The 19,247-nt window shown below is 34.2% G+C and overlaps 1 protein-coding gene across 2 annotated transcripts in view; it reads left to right on the forward strand.

Annotated features, from left to right (window-relative positions):
* Positions 1 to 19,247, forward strand: part of URI1 (URI1 prefoldin like chaperone) — a 71,003-nt gene that overhangs the window by 35,657 nt on the left and 16,099 nt on the right. Inside the window, exons 1-3 of one of the 2 annotated variants that reach the window (XM_080828038.1) lie at positions 1,141 to 1,272; positions 2,206 to 2,284; positions 3,345 to 3,480. In XM_080828038.1, coding sequence (XP_080684164.1) covers positions 1,157 to 1,272; positions 2,206 to 2,284; positions 3,345 to 3,480 — 331 coding nt within the window. In that variant the 5' untranslated portion in view covers positions 1,141 to 1,156. Of the gene's footprint in view, positions 1 to 1,140; positions 1,273 to 2,205; positions 2,285 to 3,344; positions 3,481 to 19,247 lie in introns of those variants that run through there. The other variant, XM_080828037.1, reaches the window with a different exon arrangement.

The following is a 19,247-nucleotide window of genomic DNA, read 5'->3' on the forward strand; positions in this document are numbered from 1 at the left end:
GAGAGCATGAGAGAAGAAAGGTCAGCAGGAGAAGCAGACTCCCTGCTGAGCAGGGAGCCCGATGTGGGACTCCATCCTGGGACTCCAGGATCATGAACTGAGCGGAAGGCATTCGCTTAACCAATTGAGCCACCCAGGCGCCCCCTACTAGCTTTATAACAATCACAGGAACATTTAGGTATCTAAGCTGATGTATAGTCCTTGGGCATTTTCTGAATTACTTATCTAAAACATACAAACTGTTAGTGTTCCATAGATTTAATAATGAGTGTTTACTGTGTACAGGCATTGCACCAAATCAGTTCTTTATGGACAGTATCCCATTTATTGCACATACCAACCCTATCTCCAAAAGCCCCCTAAATGTAACATTTAGCTATACTGTCTTTCAATAAGTTGTGCTCTTTTTATCAAATTGAATGCATTTAACATAATGGAATCTTAACTTAGTGGGCAGTAGTCTTTCTTGAAAATTTTAGAATGGTGTTTTTTGATAGTCTATGGAAACAGGGGTATCAGCTACTCAGTGTAGATGTACATTTCTAAACCCTTTATATTTCTTTCTCTTGAACCTGTGAGATAGGCATTATTCCAGTTTTACCACTGAAGATACTAAGATGGGGGTTAATTTGTGTATGTTAAGTGGTGGAGCTGGGATTCACCTTCTGGTCTGACTTCAAAGCCTTGCTCTTTCTGGTGTGCAGCTCTGTGCATGAAGTTTTTAAACCAGTTTATTCTCTTAAAAATGTATCCAGAAAGATGATATTTCTCCCTTAAGTAAATAGAATAAAGATACTTTATGTTTATCAAAAAGGATTTTGAGGGGACCTTTTACAAAAGTCCTTGAACACTAGGAAATAAAAAGCCTTGCTTCAAAGAATACAGGCCAGAAGACCCAGGTTAAGTTCACTGCTTGCATCTTTTATGATGGAGGACGTCTGATTTCTCTTAAATGCGTGGTTTTTCCATCTTCCTTCTGCTTTCTTTTTTGAATGAGGAAAAAGTTGATAAGTGACATTTACTGCAGGAATATTTTTAGGATAAATAACAGTATATTTGTGAAATTCCTTGATATTCTTAAGAGTAAATGAGATAATTTTTATTAATTATGCTGCTCTTGCTTTAGGGGTGCTAAGGAGTAAACTGAACCTATTCCATGGCATTTATAGCACAGCCATTTTTGTTATCTGGAGAACGATTATCTGTGTTGCAATTTATTCTAATTTCAGTTTGGCAATATCTACATGTTTTTTTAAATTACTTGCTGAATTGGTGAGTTTTGTTTTTGTTACTTTTTTTAAACTGACAACACCCTTTTGCTTTAAAAAAAATTCCAGTGCACTGGTTTAGCCTGCAGCTTTACACCCTAGCAAGAAACGCTTACGAAACCTAATTTTCAGAGAAGATTTGAAAACAAACATCTGCATGAAGGACTATTCATTTCCAGCAGGTGTAAGAACTGAGTGCATAGTGTGGAAACATATGACCATCCCTGCTCCTACAGAATACCTTTTGGTTATTTGAAATTAATTTATTAGGTGGCTCTGTCTTGATATGACATGAAACAGGCTCCAAAGCCAAATCGAAATGCTTTTTTGTATTACCTCTACCTAATTTCTTCTAGCTCCTCGTTGGTTCTCTCTCACTGTAATCACATTAATATGAATAACTGTGGGGTTATTCTACATTTTTCAGCTTTAACTTTTCTAAGGACTCAACTGTCTCATCCAATTTTGTGTTCAAATTTTGTTTTCATGATTTCTGCTGTGGAGCCAGTGTTTATTCATCCACAAGCTTTATTAAATCTAGTCTTCTTTCATCTTAAGTTCCTGTTTCCCTCTAAACATCAGACCCTCCCTCAGTATCTCCTTTAATTTCCAAATTTTATCTCATTCAGTTGATATTCTACATTACAAAACACTAGTTCTCAAGATGTGTGTTCTAATTCTAAAACCAAAGTCCTTGAAAGTCTTAAATTTTTTGAAAAATGTATGGTTGAATAATGCCACTGCCAAACTTTTAAATAATGGTTGAATAATGCCACTGCCAAAATTTTAAAATTAAAAAATTAAAATTAAAAAATACTTTAATATTTAAATTGCTAAAATTGGGTTTTTGATTAGCTTGTCTTTTGATATATATAGTCTACTCAAGGAATTGCTAATTTGTGTATTCATTTAGTATTTGCTATTTTTTTGTCAACAGGAAGAAGGTAGATAATGACTATAATGCCCTGCAAGAAAGGCTCAGTACCTTGCCTGATAAGTTGTCATACAATATCATGGTATGTGTGGTGTGTTGCTTTTAAAGTAGTATGTTGTTTACATATTAACTGTGGAAAGTGATGGCTCTTTGCTTTATATATATTGATTCACAAATTGCCAAGCTAATAGACAGTATCTGAAAACTACCATAGCAAGGAAAGTTTGTTTTGTTTTACTTTATAATAATCCACTAATTGTTGTAATAGTTGGTATTTGCTTCTTTTTTTTCAGATTTATATTAAGTTATCACATTATAGAGACACAAATGGCATAAATGTTAGCACAAAATTTGACAAATTTGGTATGCAAATTTACTGTGTTAGAAAACTGTAATTAAGACAGAAATATGGCACTTAGTCGTTTCCTGTTAGCCAGAGCAAGAATAGATCATAATGTATAATTCACAGAATTACACCCTAGAACATTGATTTTATATAAAAAGGTACTGCTAATTTTTGTCTGAATGATCTTCATATCGACATAGTGATCTATTCGTGAGCCCTGGATTAGATCTTTCATTGCTTAAATATTTTTTTTCATAAGACTTTATTCTTAATTACAGTAGCTCAAATGTTTTGTAAATGTATTGTTCTTTATTATACTAACCCAAATATTTTGTAAAATTTGTAGACTCATTAAAGCTATTTATTTGTTAATTCCAACTTTGTTATAAAATGGCTATTTTATTGGAAATAATTTTCAGGTTTTTTAATCAGATATTCTTTATTAAGTTAATATTTCATTGCTAGTTTGCTTTCATTTAGATTTATGAATGAACACGAAGTATCAACATTCAGAGACAGTGCTAATTTCTCTGAAAGCTGTATGTAAATGTGCTGATTCTTCTTTTCCTGTTTTAACATTGATTTATTAACGTGAAGCAATTTTCTGTAGGTTTTCTTAGTGAAACTTTAATGTGAAATTTCTATGAAATTGACATTTTCCCTTAGTTGATAAAAAAGCCTCAACACAACTTTTAATGCTGTTTCTTAAAATGTATTTTTTAGTGTTTTTAATTTTTTGTCTTCTTCCTTCCTTACTTCTTCCTTCCCTCCCTCCCTCTCTTCCTTTCAATAATAGGTACCATTTGGCCCCTTTGCCTTCATGCCAGGAAAGCTTGTCCATACTAATGAAGTCACTGTTTTACTTGGGGACAATTGGTTTGCAAAGTGCTCAGCAAAGCAGGCTGTGGGCTTAGTCGAGCATCGGAAAGAACGTATGTACCAATTATAAATGATGTATCTTTGCTGGATATGTATTAGTTTAAAAAGTGCCAAGCTGTTACTAAAAGTACCATCCATGATAATATTAGTCCAGACTATTTGTGGTTTGGTTGAATTGTAGGTAGTTTGATAGAACCAACATTTGAGAATGTAAGCTGGAGAATGGAACATCTGGGTTGGAAATACCACCCACATTAGCATGTTTTCAGAAATGACAGAGTGTAAAAGTCCTTAACATGTGGTTTTAAAGATAGAAGTTGGGAAGACATCAGACTTGGGCTCGTTTTATATTTTATAACTGGTTTGTTTAGGTGCTTTCATAGGCTTATTTTTGCTTTTAATACTTTCAGTACATAGAAGGAATTTACTTTTTATTTACTGAACTAAGAGTAATACCTATTTATAAAAGAGGAAACAGTTTTTAAACATGCTTTTTGGTTTAGAAGAAGTTGTATTTTCATCGTAGAGAGAAGGCCAACTGTGGAGAGATGCTACCCAAAAGAGTGCCCATTTAATTGAGGTAGTTCTTTAAGTTTGTTTATCTATGATGTTATTTTTTGGTGTAGATACATATCCACGTACACATTTTTAGTTGGATGGGCTTGGTTTCAGTTCTAGCTTAGTTACATTTTAAATGTAGCTTTAAATGTAGCTTAGTTACATTTTAAAATTAGGTTTATTTAATATCTGTGTTCTTACTTCTATAATAAAATACTTGAATTGGTAGTATAATATCACCCCTACCTGTTTTTTAATCTTGTAGTTAAATGTGCATTTGAAAATAAATTTTTGAGGATTCTTCTGTATAAATGAGGTCATAAAGATAAAAAAACAGCTGAGTTTCTACAGCTGAAATTATTTCACTTATACATGTGAGTGGGTACTAGTTAGAGAACTCATTTACTCAGTGAAATTGTGGGATCTATATTTGGACACTCTAATTGCAAATCAGCTCCTATAAGTTTATAATTGATAACATATTTGATCATTTGTGACACTAATCAGAATCTTATTGTTAGGCCTGTATATAATTTCTAGCAATGATAATTCTTTTGGCATTACTACACTAAAATAAGTCATGTACGTTAGAGGAAAAAGAATGAGCATAATTCTTTCTTAAAGGGCTTTCTTAATCGGGAAAGCTTTCTTATTTACTGGGGTAGCTCTGCTGATATGAAATCAGTTCATCGTCTGTTAAAGTTTATTCACTCTGATCTTCATGTGGATATTTCAGCAAAGAAATCTTTAGAATCAGTTATGACATATAGAGCTCTTGAATAGAGAAGTATTTTTTGGTAGATCTCTTTCCATTATTAAAAATGATTTTGGGGGGCGCCTGGGTGGCTCAGTGAGTTAAAGCCTCTGCCTTCGGCTCAGGTCATGATCCCAGGGTCCTGGGATCGGGCCCCACATGGGGCTCTCTGCTCAGCAGGGAGCCTGCTTTCCTTCCTCTCTCTCTGCCTGCCTCTCTCCTTACTTGTGATCTCTATCTGTCAAATAAATAAATTTTGAAAAAAAAAATGATTTTGGGAAAGAACCAAACATGATGACTTTTGGGATCAGTGTTTATTTAAGATAATTTTCAGAATATGTACCTATGAATTATGTTTGAGAACCTATCATAAATCCTAAAAAGTTGTTTTATTCACACAGTTTTATACTAATTTTAATAACTAAAGGAATGTTTAGGTATATTGTTACATTTAACATTTATTAAGAAAATTATTTCTCTTATGGAACAAAAAAATATGACAAGTTAAAGGCATACTCCTACCTCACTATTGACAGGGTAATTGGGACAGATGGAAGGGAGGTTATTGCATGTTTAAAAAGTAGTCAAAATGAAGGACAAAATGGATTTAACACAAGTACAAAATGATTCCCAGAGGAGGTGTCTCTGAGGAAGCTGATTTTTTTAAGAGTGCCCTATTCTTTGTGCTCACATCTTGTATTTTTGCCACTTAATATGAATATGACCTGCTTTTTAAAGTTTAAAAAAATTTTTTTAAAGTTATCAGAGTGAATTTGACTTTATTTGGTAACTGTTCCATGAGTTACAACACAAGTAAAGATTTGTTTAACCGTTGCCAGTGTCAGAATATACAATAGGATATAGGATCCACTAGTCAGGGCACAGGATTACACCGGAAACTCCCTCTCACATAGAATGTGGTCACATCCTACCTCTGCCTGTAAGGCCTGACTATCACTAAACTGTCTCTATCACTATTAATTTCACCTTTTCCAGAATGTCATATAAATGGAGTCCTATACTACATAACCTTTTGAGACTGACTTCTTTCATTCACCATAATGCCTCATCTAAGTTGTTCTGTATATCAAAAGGTCATTCATTTTTACTGCTGAGTATTGTTCCATTATATACACATACCCCAGTTTTTCCACTTATCCACTGGCGGACGTTTGGTTTGCTTTCATTTTCTGAAGTTATGAACAGAGCTGCCATAAACCTCTATGTTTTTGTGTTACTATAAATTTTCATCACTGTTGGTATATACCTACAAGTGGGATTGCTCGGTCATATGGTGAGTGCGCTTTCAGTTTTTAAGAAATTTTCAAGCTATTTTCCAAAAACACTGTTGTTTCACATTCTCCCAATCCCAGCAGGGTGTGAGAGTCCTAGTAGCTTTGTATCCTTACTAGCATTTTAGTTTTAAAAATTTAAGCCATTTCAGTAGATGTGTGGCAGTTTCAATTTGCATTTTCCTTGTGGCTAATGTTGTTCAGCATTGATTCATGTACTTTCCGGCCATCTGTGTGTGTATCTGTCCTCTTTGATCTGTTGAAGTCTTTTGCCCATTTTTAAAAATTTGGATGTATTTTTTCTTACTCTTGAGTTTTGAGAATTATTCATTAGTCTTTTCGTTGTGTGATTTGCAAATATCTTCTCCCGGTATGCTACTTATCTTTTTATTCTCTCAACATTGTATTTCCAGAACAAAAACTTTTAATTTTGAAGTCCAGTTAAAACTTTTTTGTTTTATGGATCATTTGTTTGGTGTCATATGCTTTGCCTACCCTCAGTTCATGAAGATTTTCTCCTGTATTTTCTTCTGTAAAATGTTTATTGTTGAACATTTTGCACTTGGATCTGTGATCCATTTTAAGTTAATTTTTGTATAAGGTATGAGGTTTAGTTCAGGGTGTTCAGTCTTTTTATGTGTAGATGCCAGTTTTTCTCAAATTATTTGTTGGAAGTCCTTTCTCCATGCAGTTGCCTTTGCACTTTTGTCAAAAATGAATTGGTAATCAAAATCACGATGAGATACCATTTTATCCCTCCTACAGTAGCTATAATAAAATAGACAATAACTTGTATTGGTCAGGTTGTGGAAAATTGCAAGGCTCATATGTTGCTGGTGGGAATGTAAATTGGTATAGCCACTTTGGAAAACAGTTTGGAATTTTCCATGAAGTTAAACATTGAGTTACCATCTAGCCGTGTTCCACACCTAGATAATATTATACCCAAGGGAAAGTAAAAACAAATGTCTGCACAGAAGCTTGTATATGAATATTAGTATAATTCATAATAGCCAAAAAATGTAAACAACCGAAATGTCTATCATCTAGTGAATGGATAAATGTGAATGTTAGGCAAGAAAAAGAAATTACGATAAACGAAAAAAGCCAGCTACAAAAGACTGTATATGATTCCACTTGTATGAAATATTTAAAATAGGTAAGTATATGAAATGAAAAGTGTATTAGTGGTTGCTTAGGGCTAGGGAAGGTATGGGGAAGAATGGAAAGTGACTTAATTTTTTGGAAAAGATTGTATTTGGACATGATACAAAATTTAAAGGATTTTACTGAAAAATGAGTGTCCCTTCTTCTGTCTTTTATCAGCCACTTGGCCAACTTGGAGGCATTATTATCAGTATCTTATTATCAGTATCTTACCATTTTGTGTGTTCACACACATTATTAGGCATTCTCAACCCATTATATACACAACCACTCAAATGGTAGCACACTTTTTTTTTTTTTTTTTACATCTTTCTGTCTTCTTTTAATGGCTGCAGAGTGTTATTTGGATATAGTGTAATTTATTGTTTCTTTGGCAATAACCATCCTAAAGGTTTTGAATTCCAGTTCTTTAAGGACTTCAGGATGTTTGTTACGCATTTTTCATGTGCTTATTGGCTATTTGTAGAAAAATTTTTGGAGAGAGGTCAGTTCAAATCCTTTGCCCATTTTTAAATTGGATTGTCTGTGGTTGAGTTGTATGAATTCTTATATATTCTGGATATTAGTCCCTTATTTATGATTTGCAAATATTTTCTCCCATTCTGTGGATTGTCTTTTCACTATATTGATAATGTTCTTAGATGCACTAAAGATTTAAATTTTGATGAAATCCAGTTTTTTTTTTCTTTTGTTGCTTGTACTTTTAGTGTATGTCCAAGAAATCATTGCCAACTCCAATGTCATGAAGCTTTTCCCCTATGTTTTCTTCTAAGAATTTCAGTTTCAGCTTCCCATTAGGTCTTTCATACATTTTCAGTTAATTTTTTTGTATATTATGTAAAGTAAGGGTCCAACTTCATTCTTTTGCATGTGGCTATCCAATGTTTACCTGCGTTGAATGGTTTGACACTGTTATTGAGAATTGTGTGGATATGTATGGGAAGATTTATTTCTGGATTCTCTACCTTGTTTTATGATCTATGCGTTTGTCTTAGTGACAGTATTATAGCATTTTGATTACCGTACCTTTATAGAAAGCTTTAAAATCAAGTAGTGTGAGATCTCCAACTTTGATCTTTTCCAAGATTGTTCAGCTATTCAGGGTCTCTCAAGATTACATTTGAATTTTGGGATGGATTTCTTCTATTTCAGCAAAAATGTTGGGATTTTGATTGGGATTGTGTTGAATTTGTAGGTTGCTTTGGGTAAAATGATATCTTAACGATATTATGCTCTCTAATCCATGAACACAGGATATCTTTCTATTTACTTATGTCTTTAAATATTTCAGCAACATAGTAAATCTTGTGTCTTCTAGGCTAAACTTATTACTAACGGTATTGTGAATGGAAATTATTTTCTTAATTTTCTTTTCAGATTGTTTATTGCTGGTATATAGAAATGCAACTTATTTTTGAGTGCTTATTTTATATCCTGCAACTTCGCTGAATTTCTTTTTTTAAGCTGTGTGTCTATGTGTGTGTAATATTTCAGGTTTTCTACATATAAGATCATATCATCTGCCAGTAGAGATAATTTTACTTCTTCCCTTCAAATTTGGATGCTTTTTCTTTTTTTTCCTTGCCTATTTTTTCTCGTTATAACTACCCCCCCCACTCCATGGACTCTCTTTTTTTTTTTAATTTACATATTTATATTATTAATATATAATGTATTATTTGTTTCAGGGGTATAGGTCTGTGATTCATCAGTCTTAAACAATTCATAATGCTCACCATTGCACATACGGTCCCCAGTGTCCACCATCCAGCCATCCCATCTTTTCATCACTCCCCACCTGCCCCTGGGAACCCTCAGTTTGTTTCCTATGATTAAGAGTCTCTATGGTTTGTCTCCCTCTCTGGTTTTGTCTTGTTTCATTTTTTTACCTTCCTCTAAGATCATATGCCTTGTTTCTTAAATTCCACGTATCAGTTACATCATATGACAGTTGTCTTTCTCTGATTAACTTATTTCACTTAGCATAATACCCTCTAGTTCCATCCACGTCGTTGCAAATGTCAACATTTCACTTTTTGATGGCTGCATAATATTCCTGTGTGTGCGTGTGTGCATGCATGTGCACCAGCTTGCATTGCCACCAGCAGTGTAGGAGGGTTCCCCCTTACTCTGCATCCACACCAGGATTTGTTAATTTCAGCTATTCTGATTGATGTGAGGTGGTATCTCGTCATGGTTTTGATTTGTATTTCCCTGGTGCCGAGTGATGTGGAGCACTTTTTCATTTGTCTCCTGGGCATTTGAATGTCTCCTTTAGAGAAATGTCTGTTCATATCTTCTGCCCAGTTCTTCATTGGATTATTTATTCTTTGGGTGTTGAGTTTGATAAATTCTTTATAGATTTTGGGTACTAGCCCTTTATCTGATACGTCATTTGCTAATATCCTCTTCCATTCTGTCTGTTGTCTTTTGGTTTTATTGACTGTTTCCTTTGCTGTGCAAAAGCTTTGTATCTTGATGAAGTCCCAATAGTTCATTTTTCCCTTTGTTTCTCTTGGCTTTGGCAATGTTTCTAGGAGAAGTTACTGCAGCTGAGATCAAAGAGGTTACTCCTTGTGTTCTCCTCAAGGATTTTGATGGATTCCTGTCTCACATTTAGGTCTTTCATCCATTTTGAGTCTTTTTTTGTGTATGGTGTAAGAATATGGTCCGGTTTCATTTTTCTGCATGTGGCTGTCCAATTTTCCCAACACCATTTGTTGAAGAGACTGTCTTTTTTTCCATTGGATATTCTTTCCTGCTTTGTTGAAGATTAGTTGACTGTAGAGTTGAGGGTCCATTTCTGAGTCCTCTATTCTGTTCCATTGATCTGTATGTCTGTTTTGTCTGTTTTTGTGCCAGTACTATACTGTCTTGATGGTTACAGCTTTGTAATAGAACTTGAAGTTTGGAATTGTGAAGCCACCAGCTTTGGTTTCCTTCTTCAACATTCCCCTGGCTATTTGGGGTCTTCTCTGGTTCCATACAAATTTTAGGATTGTTTGTTCCATTTCTGTGAAAAAAGCTGATGGTATTTTGATAGAGATTGCATTGAATGTGTAGATTGCTCTAGGTAGCATAGACATTTTAACAATATTTGTTCTTCGAATCCATGAGCATGGAATGTTTTTCCATTTCTTTATGTCTTTCACGAGTATTCTATAGTTTTCTGAGTACAGATCCTTTGCCTCTTTGGTTAGATTTATTACTTAGGCATCTTATGGTTTTGGGTGCAATTGTAAATTGGATTGACTCTTTAATTTCTCTTTTTTCTGTCTCATTGTTGGTTTATAGAAATGTAACTGATTTCTGTGCATTGATTTTATATCCTGCCACTGTAATACACTGAATTCCTGTATGAGTTTTAGCAGTTTTGGGATGGAGTCTTGGGTTTTTCACATAAAGTATCATGTCATCCGCAAAGAGTGAGAGTTTGACTTCTTTGCCGATTCAGATGCTTTTTATTTCTTTTTGTTGTCTGTTGCTGAGGCTAGGATTTCTAGTACTATGTTGAACAGCAGTGGTGATAGTGGACATCCCTGTCATGTTCCTGACCTTAGGGGAAAAGCTGTCAGTTTTTCCCCGTTGAGAATGATACTTGCTGTGGGTTTTTCATAGATGGCTCTTATGATATTGAGGTAGGTGCCCTCTATCCCTACACTGTGAAGAGTTTTGATCAGGAAAGGATGCTGTACTTTGTCAAATGCTTTTTCTGTATCTACTGAGAGTATCATATGGTTCTTGTCCTTTCTTTTATTAATGTAGTGCATTCTATTGATTGATTTGTAGATGTTGAACCAACCTTGCAGCCCAGGAATAAATCCCACTTGGTTGTGGAGAATAATCCTTTTAATGTACTGTTGGATCCTATTGGTTAGTATTTTGGTGAGAATTTTTGCATGCATGTTTATCAGGGATATTGTTCTGTAATTCTCCTTTTTTTATGGGGTCTTTTTCTGGTTTGGGGATCAAGATAATCCTGGCCTCATAAAAGAGTTTGGAAATTTTCCTTCCATTTCTATTTTTTGGAACAGTTTCAGAAGAATAGATATTAATTCTTCTTTAAATATTTGGTTGAATTCCCCTGGGAAGCCATCTGGTCCTGGGCTCTTGTGTGTTGGGACATTTTTGATTCCTCCTTCAAGTTTCTTGCTGTTTATGGGTCTGTTCAGGTTTTCTATTTCTTCCTGGTTCAGTTTTGGTAGGTTATAGTCTCTAGGAATGCATCCATTTCTTCCAGATTGCCTAATTTGTTGGCGTATGGTTGTTCATAATATGTTTTTAAAATTGTTTTTATTTCTTCTGTGTTGGTTATGATCTCTCCTTTTTCAGACATGATTTTATTAATTTGGGTCCTTTCTCTTTTCTTTTTGATAAGTCTGGCCGGGGGTTTATCAGTCTTTCTAATTCTTTCAAAGAACCACCTCCTGGTTTCGTTGATCTGTTCTAGTATTCTTTTGGTTTCTGTTTCATTGATTTTTTCTGATCTTTATAATTTCTCTTCTCCTTCTGGGTTTAGGCTTTATTTGCTGTTCTTTCTTCAGCTCCTTTAGGTGTAGGGTTAGGTTGTGTATTTGAGAACTTTCTTGTTTCTTGAGAAAGGCTTGTATTGCTGTATAGTTTCCTCTTAGGAGGACCGCCGTTGCTGCATCCCAAAGATTTTGAACAGTTGTGTTTTCATTTTCATTTGCTTCCATGAATTTTTTTAATCTTTAATTTCCTGGTTGACCCATTCATTCTTTAGTTAGAATTCTCTTTAGCTTCTGTGTATTTGATTCTTTCCAATTTTCCTCTTGTGATTGAGTTTTGGTTTCAAAGCATTGTGGTCTGAAAATATACAGGTAATGATCACAGTCTTTCAGGACCGGTTGAGACCTGATTTGTGACCCATTGCTGTAATTTCTATAACTGTGTTGCATAGATAGGATAGTCAGCATCCTCATCTTGTTCCTGATCTTAGGGGGAACAACTTTCAGTCTTTCACCATTGGGTATGATGGCAATTTGGTTTTTTTATATGTGGCCTTTATCATATTTAGGAAGTTACCTTCTATTTCTAGTTCATTGAGTGTTTTGTATATTGAAATAGTGTTGGATTTTGTCAAAGGCTTTCTCTGCATCAGTTGAGTTTCATGTGTACAATGTAAAGGTTTTACTTACTTATGTTGTAAAATGATTACCATAGTAAGTTTTAGTTAACATATGTCACCTCATATACATACAGTAAAAAGAAATGAACAAAAAAAGAAAAAAATATTTTCTCATTACTTGTAATGGCAACTCTTAGAATTTACTATCTTACAACTTTCATTTATATCATACAGCAGTGGTAACTGTAGTAATCTACTATACATTACATTCCTAGTTTATTTATCTTATAACTGGATGTTTATACATTTGGACCACCTTCCTTACATTTTCTTGGCCACCCATTTGCTAACATTTTGATGAGGATTTTTGCATGTATGCTCATAAGGGAATTAGCCTATAGTTTTCTTTTAGTGTCTTTGTCTGGTTGGCCTCACGGAATGTGTTCCTTCCTCTTCAATATTTTGAAAGAGTTTGAGAATTGATGTCAGTTTTTTCTTGGATGTTTGGTAGATTTCATCCATGAAGCCATCTATTTCTGGGCTTTTCATTGTTGGGAAGTTTTTTGATTACTGATTCAGTATCCTTACTTGTTACAGGTCTATTCAGTTTTTCTGTTTCTTCTTTGTATCATTTTAGTAGTGCATTTGTTTCTAAGAATTTGTCCATCTTGGTCATCCAGTTGATTGGCATTCAGTTTTTCATAGTATTCTCTTAGAATACAGTTTATTTCTATAAAATAAAGAGAATTGTTTCCACATTTGTTTCTGGTTTTAGTAATTTGAGTCCTCTCTCTCTTTCTCTCTCTGTCAGTCTAGGTAAAAACTTGTCAATTTTGTGGCTCTTTTCAAAAAACCAACTTCTAGTTTTGTTTTTTTTTTTTCCTATTGTTTTTCTATTCTCTGTTTATTTCCGCTCTAATCTTAGTTCTTCTATCTGCTAGCTTTGAGTTTAGTTTGCTCTTTTTCAAGTTCCTTTTAAAGCATACGGTTATGATTTGAGATCTTTTTTAACGTAGGTGTTTACTGGTATAAATTGCTTTCTTAAGTGTTTTCCCTGCATCCTGTATGTTTTGTTGTATTGTATTTTCCATTTTCACTAGTCTCAAGAATTTTCATTTTTCTTTTGTGATTTCTTCTTTAACCCATCATTAATTCAGTGTTATGTTAGAGTTCCATGTATTTGTGAATTTTTCACTTTTCCTTCTGTTCCTTCCTTCTGTTCCTGATTTCTAGTTTTCTAGTTTTATTTCATTGTGATTGGAAAAAATACTTTGTAGGGCTTCAAAATTTTCAAGACTTGTTTGTGGCCTGCCTTGTATTCTTTTGGATAGAGTGTTCTGCACATATATGTTAGGTTCAATTGGTCTGTAGTTTTGTTCAAATCTATTATTGCTCTTATTTCTGGTTATTCAATCCTTTGTTGTAGGTAGAGTATTGACATATCAAGTTTTTATTGGAGGACTGTCTATTTTTCCTTCGGATTCTGTCAATTTTTGCTTCATGTATTTGGTGATATGTTGTTAGGTGTGTATATGTTGTTAGGTGTGTGTTATATTTTCTTGATAGATTGAAATTTTTATCGATATAAAGTATCCTTTGTCTTGTATAATTTTTTTGACTTAATGTCATATTTTGTCTCATTAGATACTCCCTCCACTTCTCTTTTGGTTACTATTTGCATGGAATATCTTTTCCATCTTTTCACTTTCAATCTGTTTTTATGTTGTAAGATTTAAAGTTGAGTCTCTTATTGACCACATAGAGTTGGAACCTGGTTTTTTTGTTTCATTTTGTTTTAAATTTTTTTTAATCCATTCTGCCAATGCATGCCTTCCATAAGGTTTATTATAACTATTTATAGGGCAGGATTTACTTTTGCCGTTTTTAAAATTTGTTTTCTCTTTTGGCCTCAGTTCCTTCATTACTGCCTTCCTTTGTGTTTAGTTGATTTTTTTGTAGTAAAACATTCTGATTCCCTTCTCACTTCCTGTATTAATGTTTTATAGATATATTCTTTGTGGTTACCATGGATATTACATATAACATCCTAAGGTTATAATAATATGTTTTGAATTGATTCCAACTTAACTTCAGTCACGTGTAAGAACACTATTTCTTTACAGTTCTGTCTCCCTCTTTAAATTATTGATGTCACAAATTACATCTTTATACGTTATATACCTATTAACATAGATTTGTAATGATTTTTTTATGCATTTCTCTTTATATCCTGTAGTAAATAAAAAGTAGAGCTGCAACCCATAATGACAGTAATACTGGTTTTTATTTTTGCCCACGTTTACCTTTAGTGGAAATTATTTTACCTTTACATGGCCGTGAGTTACCGTCTAGTGGCTGTTCATTTCAGTCTGAAGAATTCTCCTTAGCATTTCTTGTAGGGCAGGTATAATGATAAGGATCTCCTTCAGCTTTTATTTATCTGGAAATATCTTCATTTCTATCTCATTTTTGAAGGACCTATAGTTGCTGGATATAGGATTCTCAGTGGACAGTTTTTTTTCTCTCAGTTCTTTAAATGTTTCAACCCTCTGCCTTCCAGCTTTTCAGGTTTCTGCTGAGAAATCTGCTTATCTTCTCATTGAGGATCCCTTATATGTGATAAACTGCTTTTCTCTTGCTGCTTTCAAGATTCTCTCTGTTTCTCCAAAGTGTGATTATGTATCTTGATGTGGGTATGTGGGTTTACTCTCCTTATAGTTAGTTGAGCTTTTTGGATTTGTAGGGTCATGTTTTTTGTCAAATTCTAGAACTTTTTGGCTGTTATTTCTTCTGATAATCTCTTTGCCACTTTCTTCCTTTTGAGACTCCCTTAATGTGTATATTGGTCTGTTTCGTAATATTCCATATGTCCCATAGGCTTAATTCCCTTTTCTTCATTCTCTTCTCTTTCTGTTCCTTAGACTTGATAATTTCAAATGCCCAGTCTTCAGGTTCACTGATTGTTTTGTTTGCTTGCTCAAATAAACTGTTGAATCCCTGTGATGGATTTTTTGATTCAGTTATTAAATTTTTCATTCTAGAATTTCTGTTTGGTTCCTTTTTATAATTTCTCTTTCTTGATATTTTCATTTTGATATTCTCATTTGATAGTCACATTCATGCATTATTTTCTTTATTTACTTTAGTTCTTTTTGTGTTTCCCTTTAGCTCCTTGAACATATTGAAGGCAGTTGTGTTAAAGTCTTTGTTTAGTACACCTAATGCTTTGTTTTTTTAGGGACAGTTTCTGGAGATTTATTTTGTTCTTTTGAGTGGGCTGTGTTTTCTTGTTTATTGTATGCCTTTTGATTTTTGGTGAAATTTTTAATTTTTGATGGGTATTTATGAAAACAGCAATCTTTCCTGGTCTTTGCAGGTTGATGAAGATTTTGGAATAAGGTAGGTATGCTCTGAGCTTTCTTTTCAACCCAAAGTGAAAGGTTATGGTCTTTACTGTGTTTTCTGGACATGTAATGTTTCATGGGCCCATGTGGGAATTTTCTTAATATCCTATATACATAGCTGCTTTTGAATATTTTAATTTACAAAGATTCTCCCTTCTCCTTCTCTTTGCAATGTCAGATTGTATGGTGTGTGGCTCTGCCCCAGTGTTTGCAGGTCTCTAGTCTTTCTGCAGCTTTCATGGTCAGTGCCAGCTAATCTCCCCCAACTGAGGTTTGCTTTAGGTGAGACACATACCAGTTCTTTAGTCAGCCCCTAGACAGATTAGAATTTTGCTGATAAGGTCCAGTCTGTTCTCTGTGGTTCAAGGAAAGGAATTGGGATCTGGGCTCCCACATTCCCCAGACCAAAACTGCTTCCCACTGGGGAAGGGATGGGGAAAGCCAAGTAGAAATGCCTTGAAATTTACTGCTGTTTTGATTGTGATATTTTCCTGGTTAGGTGTTTGCTTGGTTGCTGTAGATCTTTGTTTTCCAGAACTCCTGTAGGTATTTTAGTTTTTGGTTGTTCTTGGATGTTTTTTGGTTGGGAGGGTGGGGAGGTAAGGGCTTAGAGCTTATTAGTCTATAATTTTACTCATTATTATTGTTTTAAGGGAAGATTTTATTTTCCTTTGAACATGGGGCATTTTTGAGCATGCTTGTAGTGATTGTACTGAGTGATTAGTGGTTCAGGAGAAAGAAAGGATAAAATATCCTGGATGTAATGGCATTAAAAACACAGAAAATGTAGCTTTGGAAAGTGTCAGTGAAAAGAGAAAGAGGGCAAGATAGATGGAGAATATTTGAGTTAGAGAAGTTAAAGATTTAAATTTTCAGAGGAAATCAAGTTTATTCAGAAGGGGGAGAGATTAGAAGATTAGAAGTATTTGTCAAATACGTGTGGTACGAAATGTGATATGGCCATCAGGTGTTTTATGATTTATTTTATGAGGCAATACATGTATTTCTGAGTGTCTTCAGTGGGGCATACATATTTTAAGTGCATTGATATTTTGTTATGACTTATGATTTTGTTTTTTTAACTTATGATTTTGTTTTATCTGTATAATACTGTGTAAAATTTATATTTAAATACATATACTTATGATTTGGGTTTTATCTATATAAGGAATGTATATAGCTTGGGGCCCTGCATGGCTCAGTTGGTTAAGTGCCCAATTCTTGGTTTTGGCTCAGGTCGTGATCCTCATGGGGTCATGAGATTGAGCCCCATGTCGGGCTCCATCAGGCTCTGTGCGCACTAGGGAGTCTGCTTGAAGATTCTTTCTCTCTCTGCCCCTCCCCCACCCGCAGTCTGTCTGTCTGTCTGTCATTCTCTCTCTCTCTCTGTTCCGTTCTTCCTAAGTAAATCTTTTTAAAAAATATATGTAGCTTTAAAACATCATACGTCGTCTTAAAACATAAAGAAAAAGTAGTAGGATCTTGCTCCCATTTCCCATTCCCCAGCAGTAATTACTTTCATTCTTTTGGCTAATCTTTTGTTCTTTTTATCCATATTTCCCAAGTTATTTGCATATTCTATATTCTTGACCCCTTTTTCAGTTTTACGTAGTATTTGTTAGCTCCCTGTCTATAGTTAAAGACTAACATTTAGATCATTTACATGCCCTTCATTCTGTCCTTGCTCCCCAAATCTTTTTAATATTATTTTATTATAATTTTTGTTAAATCAGTGTTCATGCTTATATATAATTCCATTTCCATTCTTGTATATCTCTTCATTAGAAGTTAACTGCTTTTTACTTGTTGTATAATGACATGTGCCTATCATTAATTCTCAAACACTTTGATTTTATTATTAGAGACCTCTGTACTGGAGATCTTCATAGTCTTGCTTTGATTTGGACTACCTTCCGTCTTGAAAAAAGGATGAAAAAAGCTATCTTCTTGGTATTTTCTTTTGCCATTATACCACATTTTGTCTCCTATATATTCCCTGTTCCTTGGTTACCATGGCATCATCTTTCTGGTCTTACTCATTTTGTTGGGGTATACAGCCTTTAGTAACTTTCTAGGAAGGTGTGCAGGAGATATATTTTTTAAAAATTTGCATGTCTGAAAATATTTTTTATAGTCTTTCTGTAACCAGACTGTGATAATTCTGTTTTAAATAATTTTTCCTCCAGATATTTGGAGATACTATCCTGTTACTTTCTGACTTGTGTATTGCTTTTGCAAAAGCTGATGCCATTCTTGTTTCTCTGTATGTAACTTGTTGTGTTTTTGTTTTTAGAAGGTCTAGGTTTCTGTCTTTATTCCCCATGATCTGAAATGCTACAGTGCTGTACCTTGTTGTGTATCTTTTAAAATTTGTTTGGTGGGTTCTTCCAGTGTGGAGATGTATGTCCTGCAGTTTTAGAAAATTTTAATATTATTGCTTTAATAATTTCCTTCTCTTATTATTCATCTCTTTGTCTTATAAGTTGAAGTTATTTCTTTTTATCTTTGGAATCATGGATTTTTAAAAAATTTCTGTACATTTTAATTTCCAGGATTTCCATTTTTGTTCTGTTATTTTTTGAATTTCCCTTTGGTATAGCATACTGTTCTTGTTTCGTGAGTACAATACCATTCTTTTAGGAATTTAATTGGAGTTTTTCTTTTAAAGCTTTCTTCATGCGTTGCCTTTCTTTCCTCCAAGGTGCTTTTTATATTTTTTCCTCCCCTCCCCTTCCTTCCTTCCTTCCTTCCTTCCTTGCTTCCTCCTTGACATTAATAGTGAAGACTCTTCAAATATTTGGTGATCCTTGGCTAACCAGTTATATTTAAGAGGTTAGATACTGTTAAGAAGCTGTGTGTGTGGATTGAGTTTGATTATTAGGCTTTTATGTAGGGAGTTCAAGTGGCAAACTGATTTTGTTTCATTAAGGAATCTACAAAAATCAGCAGTTTGGGGCTTAATCAGCATTCCACAAAAGAATTTTCCAGTCTTTATCTTAGTGTTTTGGGAATCAGGCTGGATGTTTCAGGACTGTTTACAGTAAGACTTTTCTTATTCTCTCCTGTGTTCATCACCCCTCCCAGAGTCCTTGCAAACCAATTTAGGCTGTAAATCCTTTGTTTTGTCAAGAAAGGGAGGAATTACTGTGGCTATGCTTTGTGGGGTGGGGTTGGGTTTGGAACCTAACCATTCTCTTCAGTCTTTGATTCAGATCTTTGTTTTAACTCATGCTTTCATTCAGAAGTATTTCCAAGAGGATTCTTTCCAGGTCTGACAGCCCACATTGACTTGCTGCAGTTAGGGGTTCAGCTTTTTCTATTGTACAAAATCAGTTATCACTTGTCCAGTTTCCAAAACTTGGTAGATGTCGCTTGTCATTTCTTTTCTCTCTTCCCATTATCTTTGTCTTTATGCCTTTGATAAAAATACTTAGTGTTGGTTTAATAAGCCATGGGGAAAAAGTAAATATGAAGTGCATGGATTCAATTTCTGTGTTAAAGCAGAAGTATAAACCTTGAAACTAGTTTAAGGAGAGACCTTGTACAGAGGTTTGTG

The sequence above is a fragment of the Martes martes genome (assembly GCF_963455335.1).
Source record: "Martes martes genome assembly, chromosome: 17".
NCBI lineage: Eukaryota > Metazoa > Chordata > Mammalia > Carnivora > Mustelidae > Martes > Martes martes.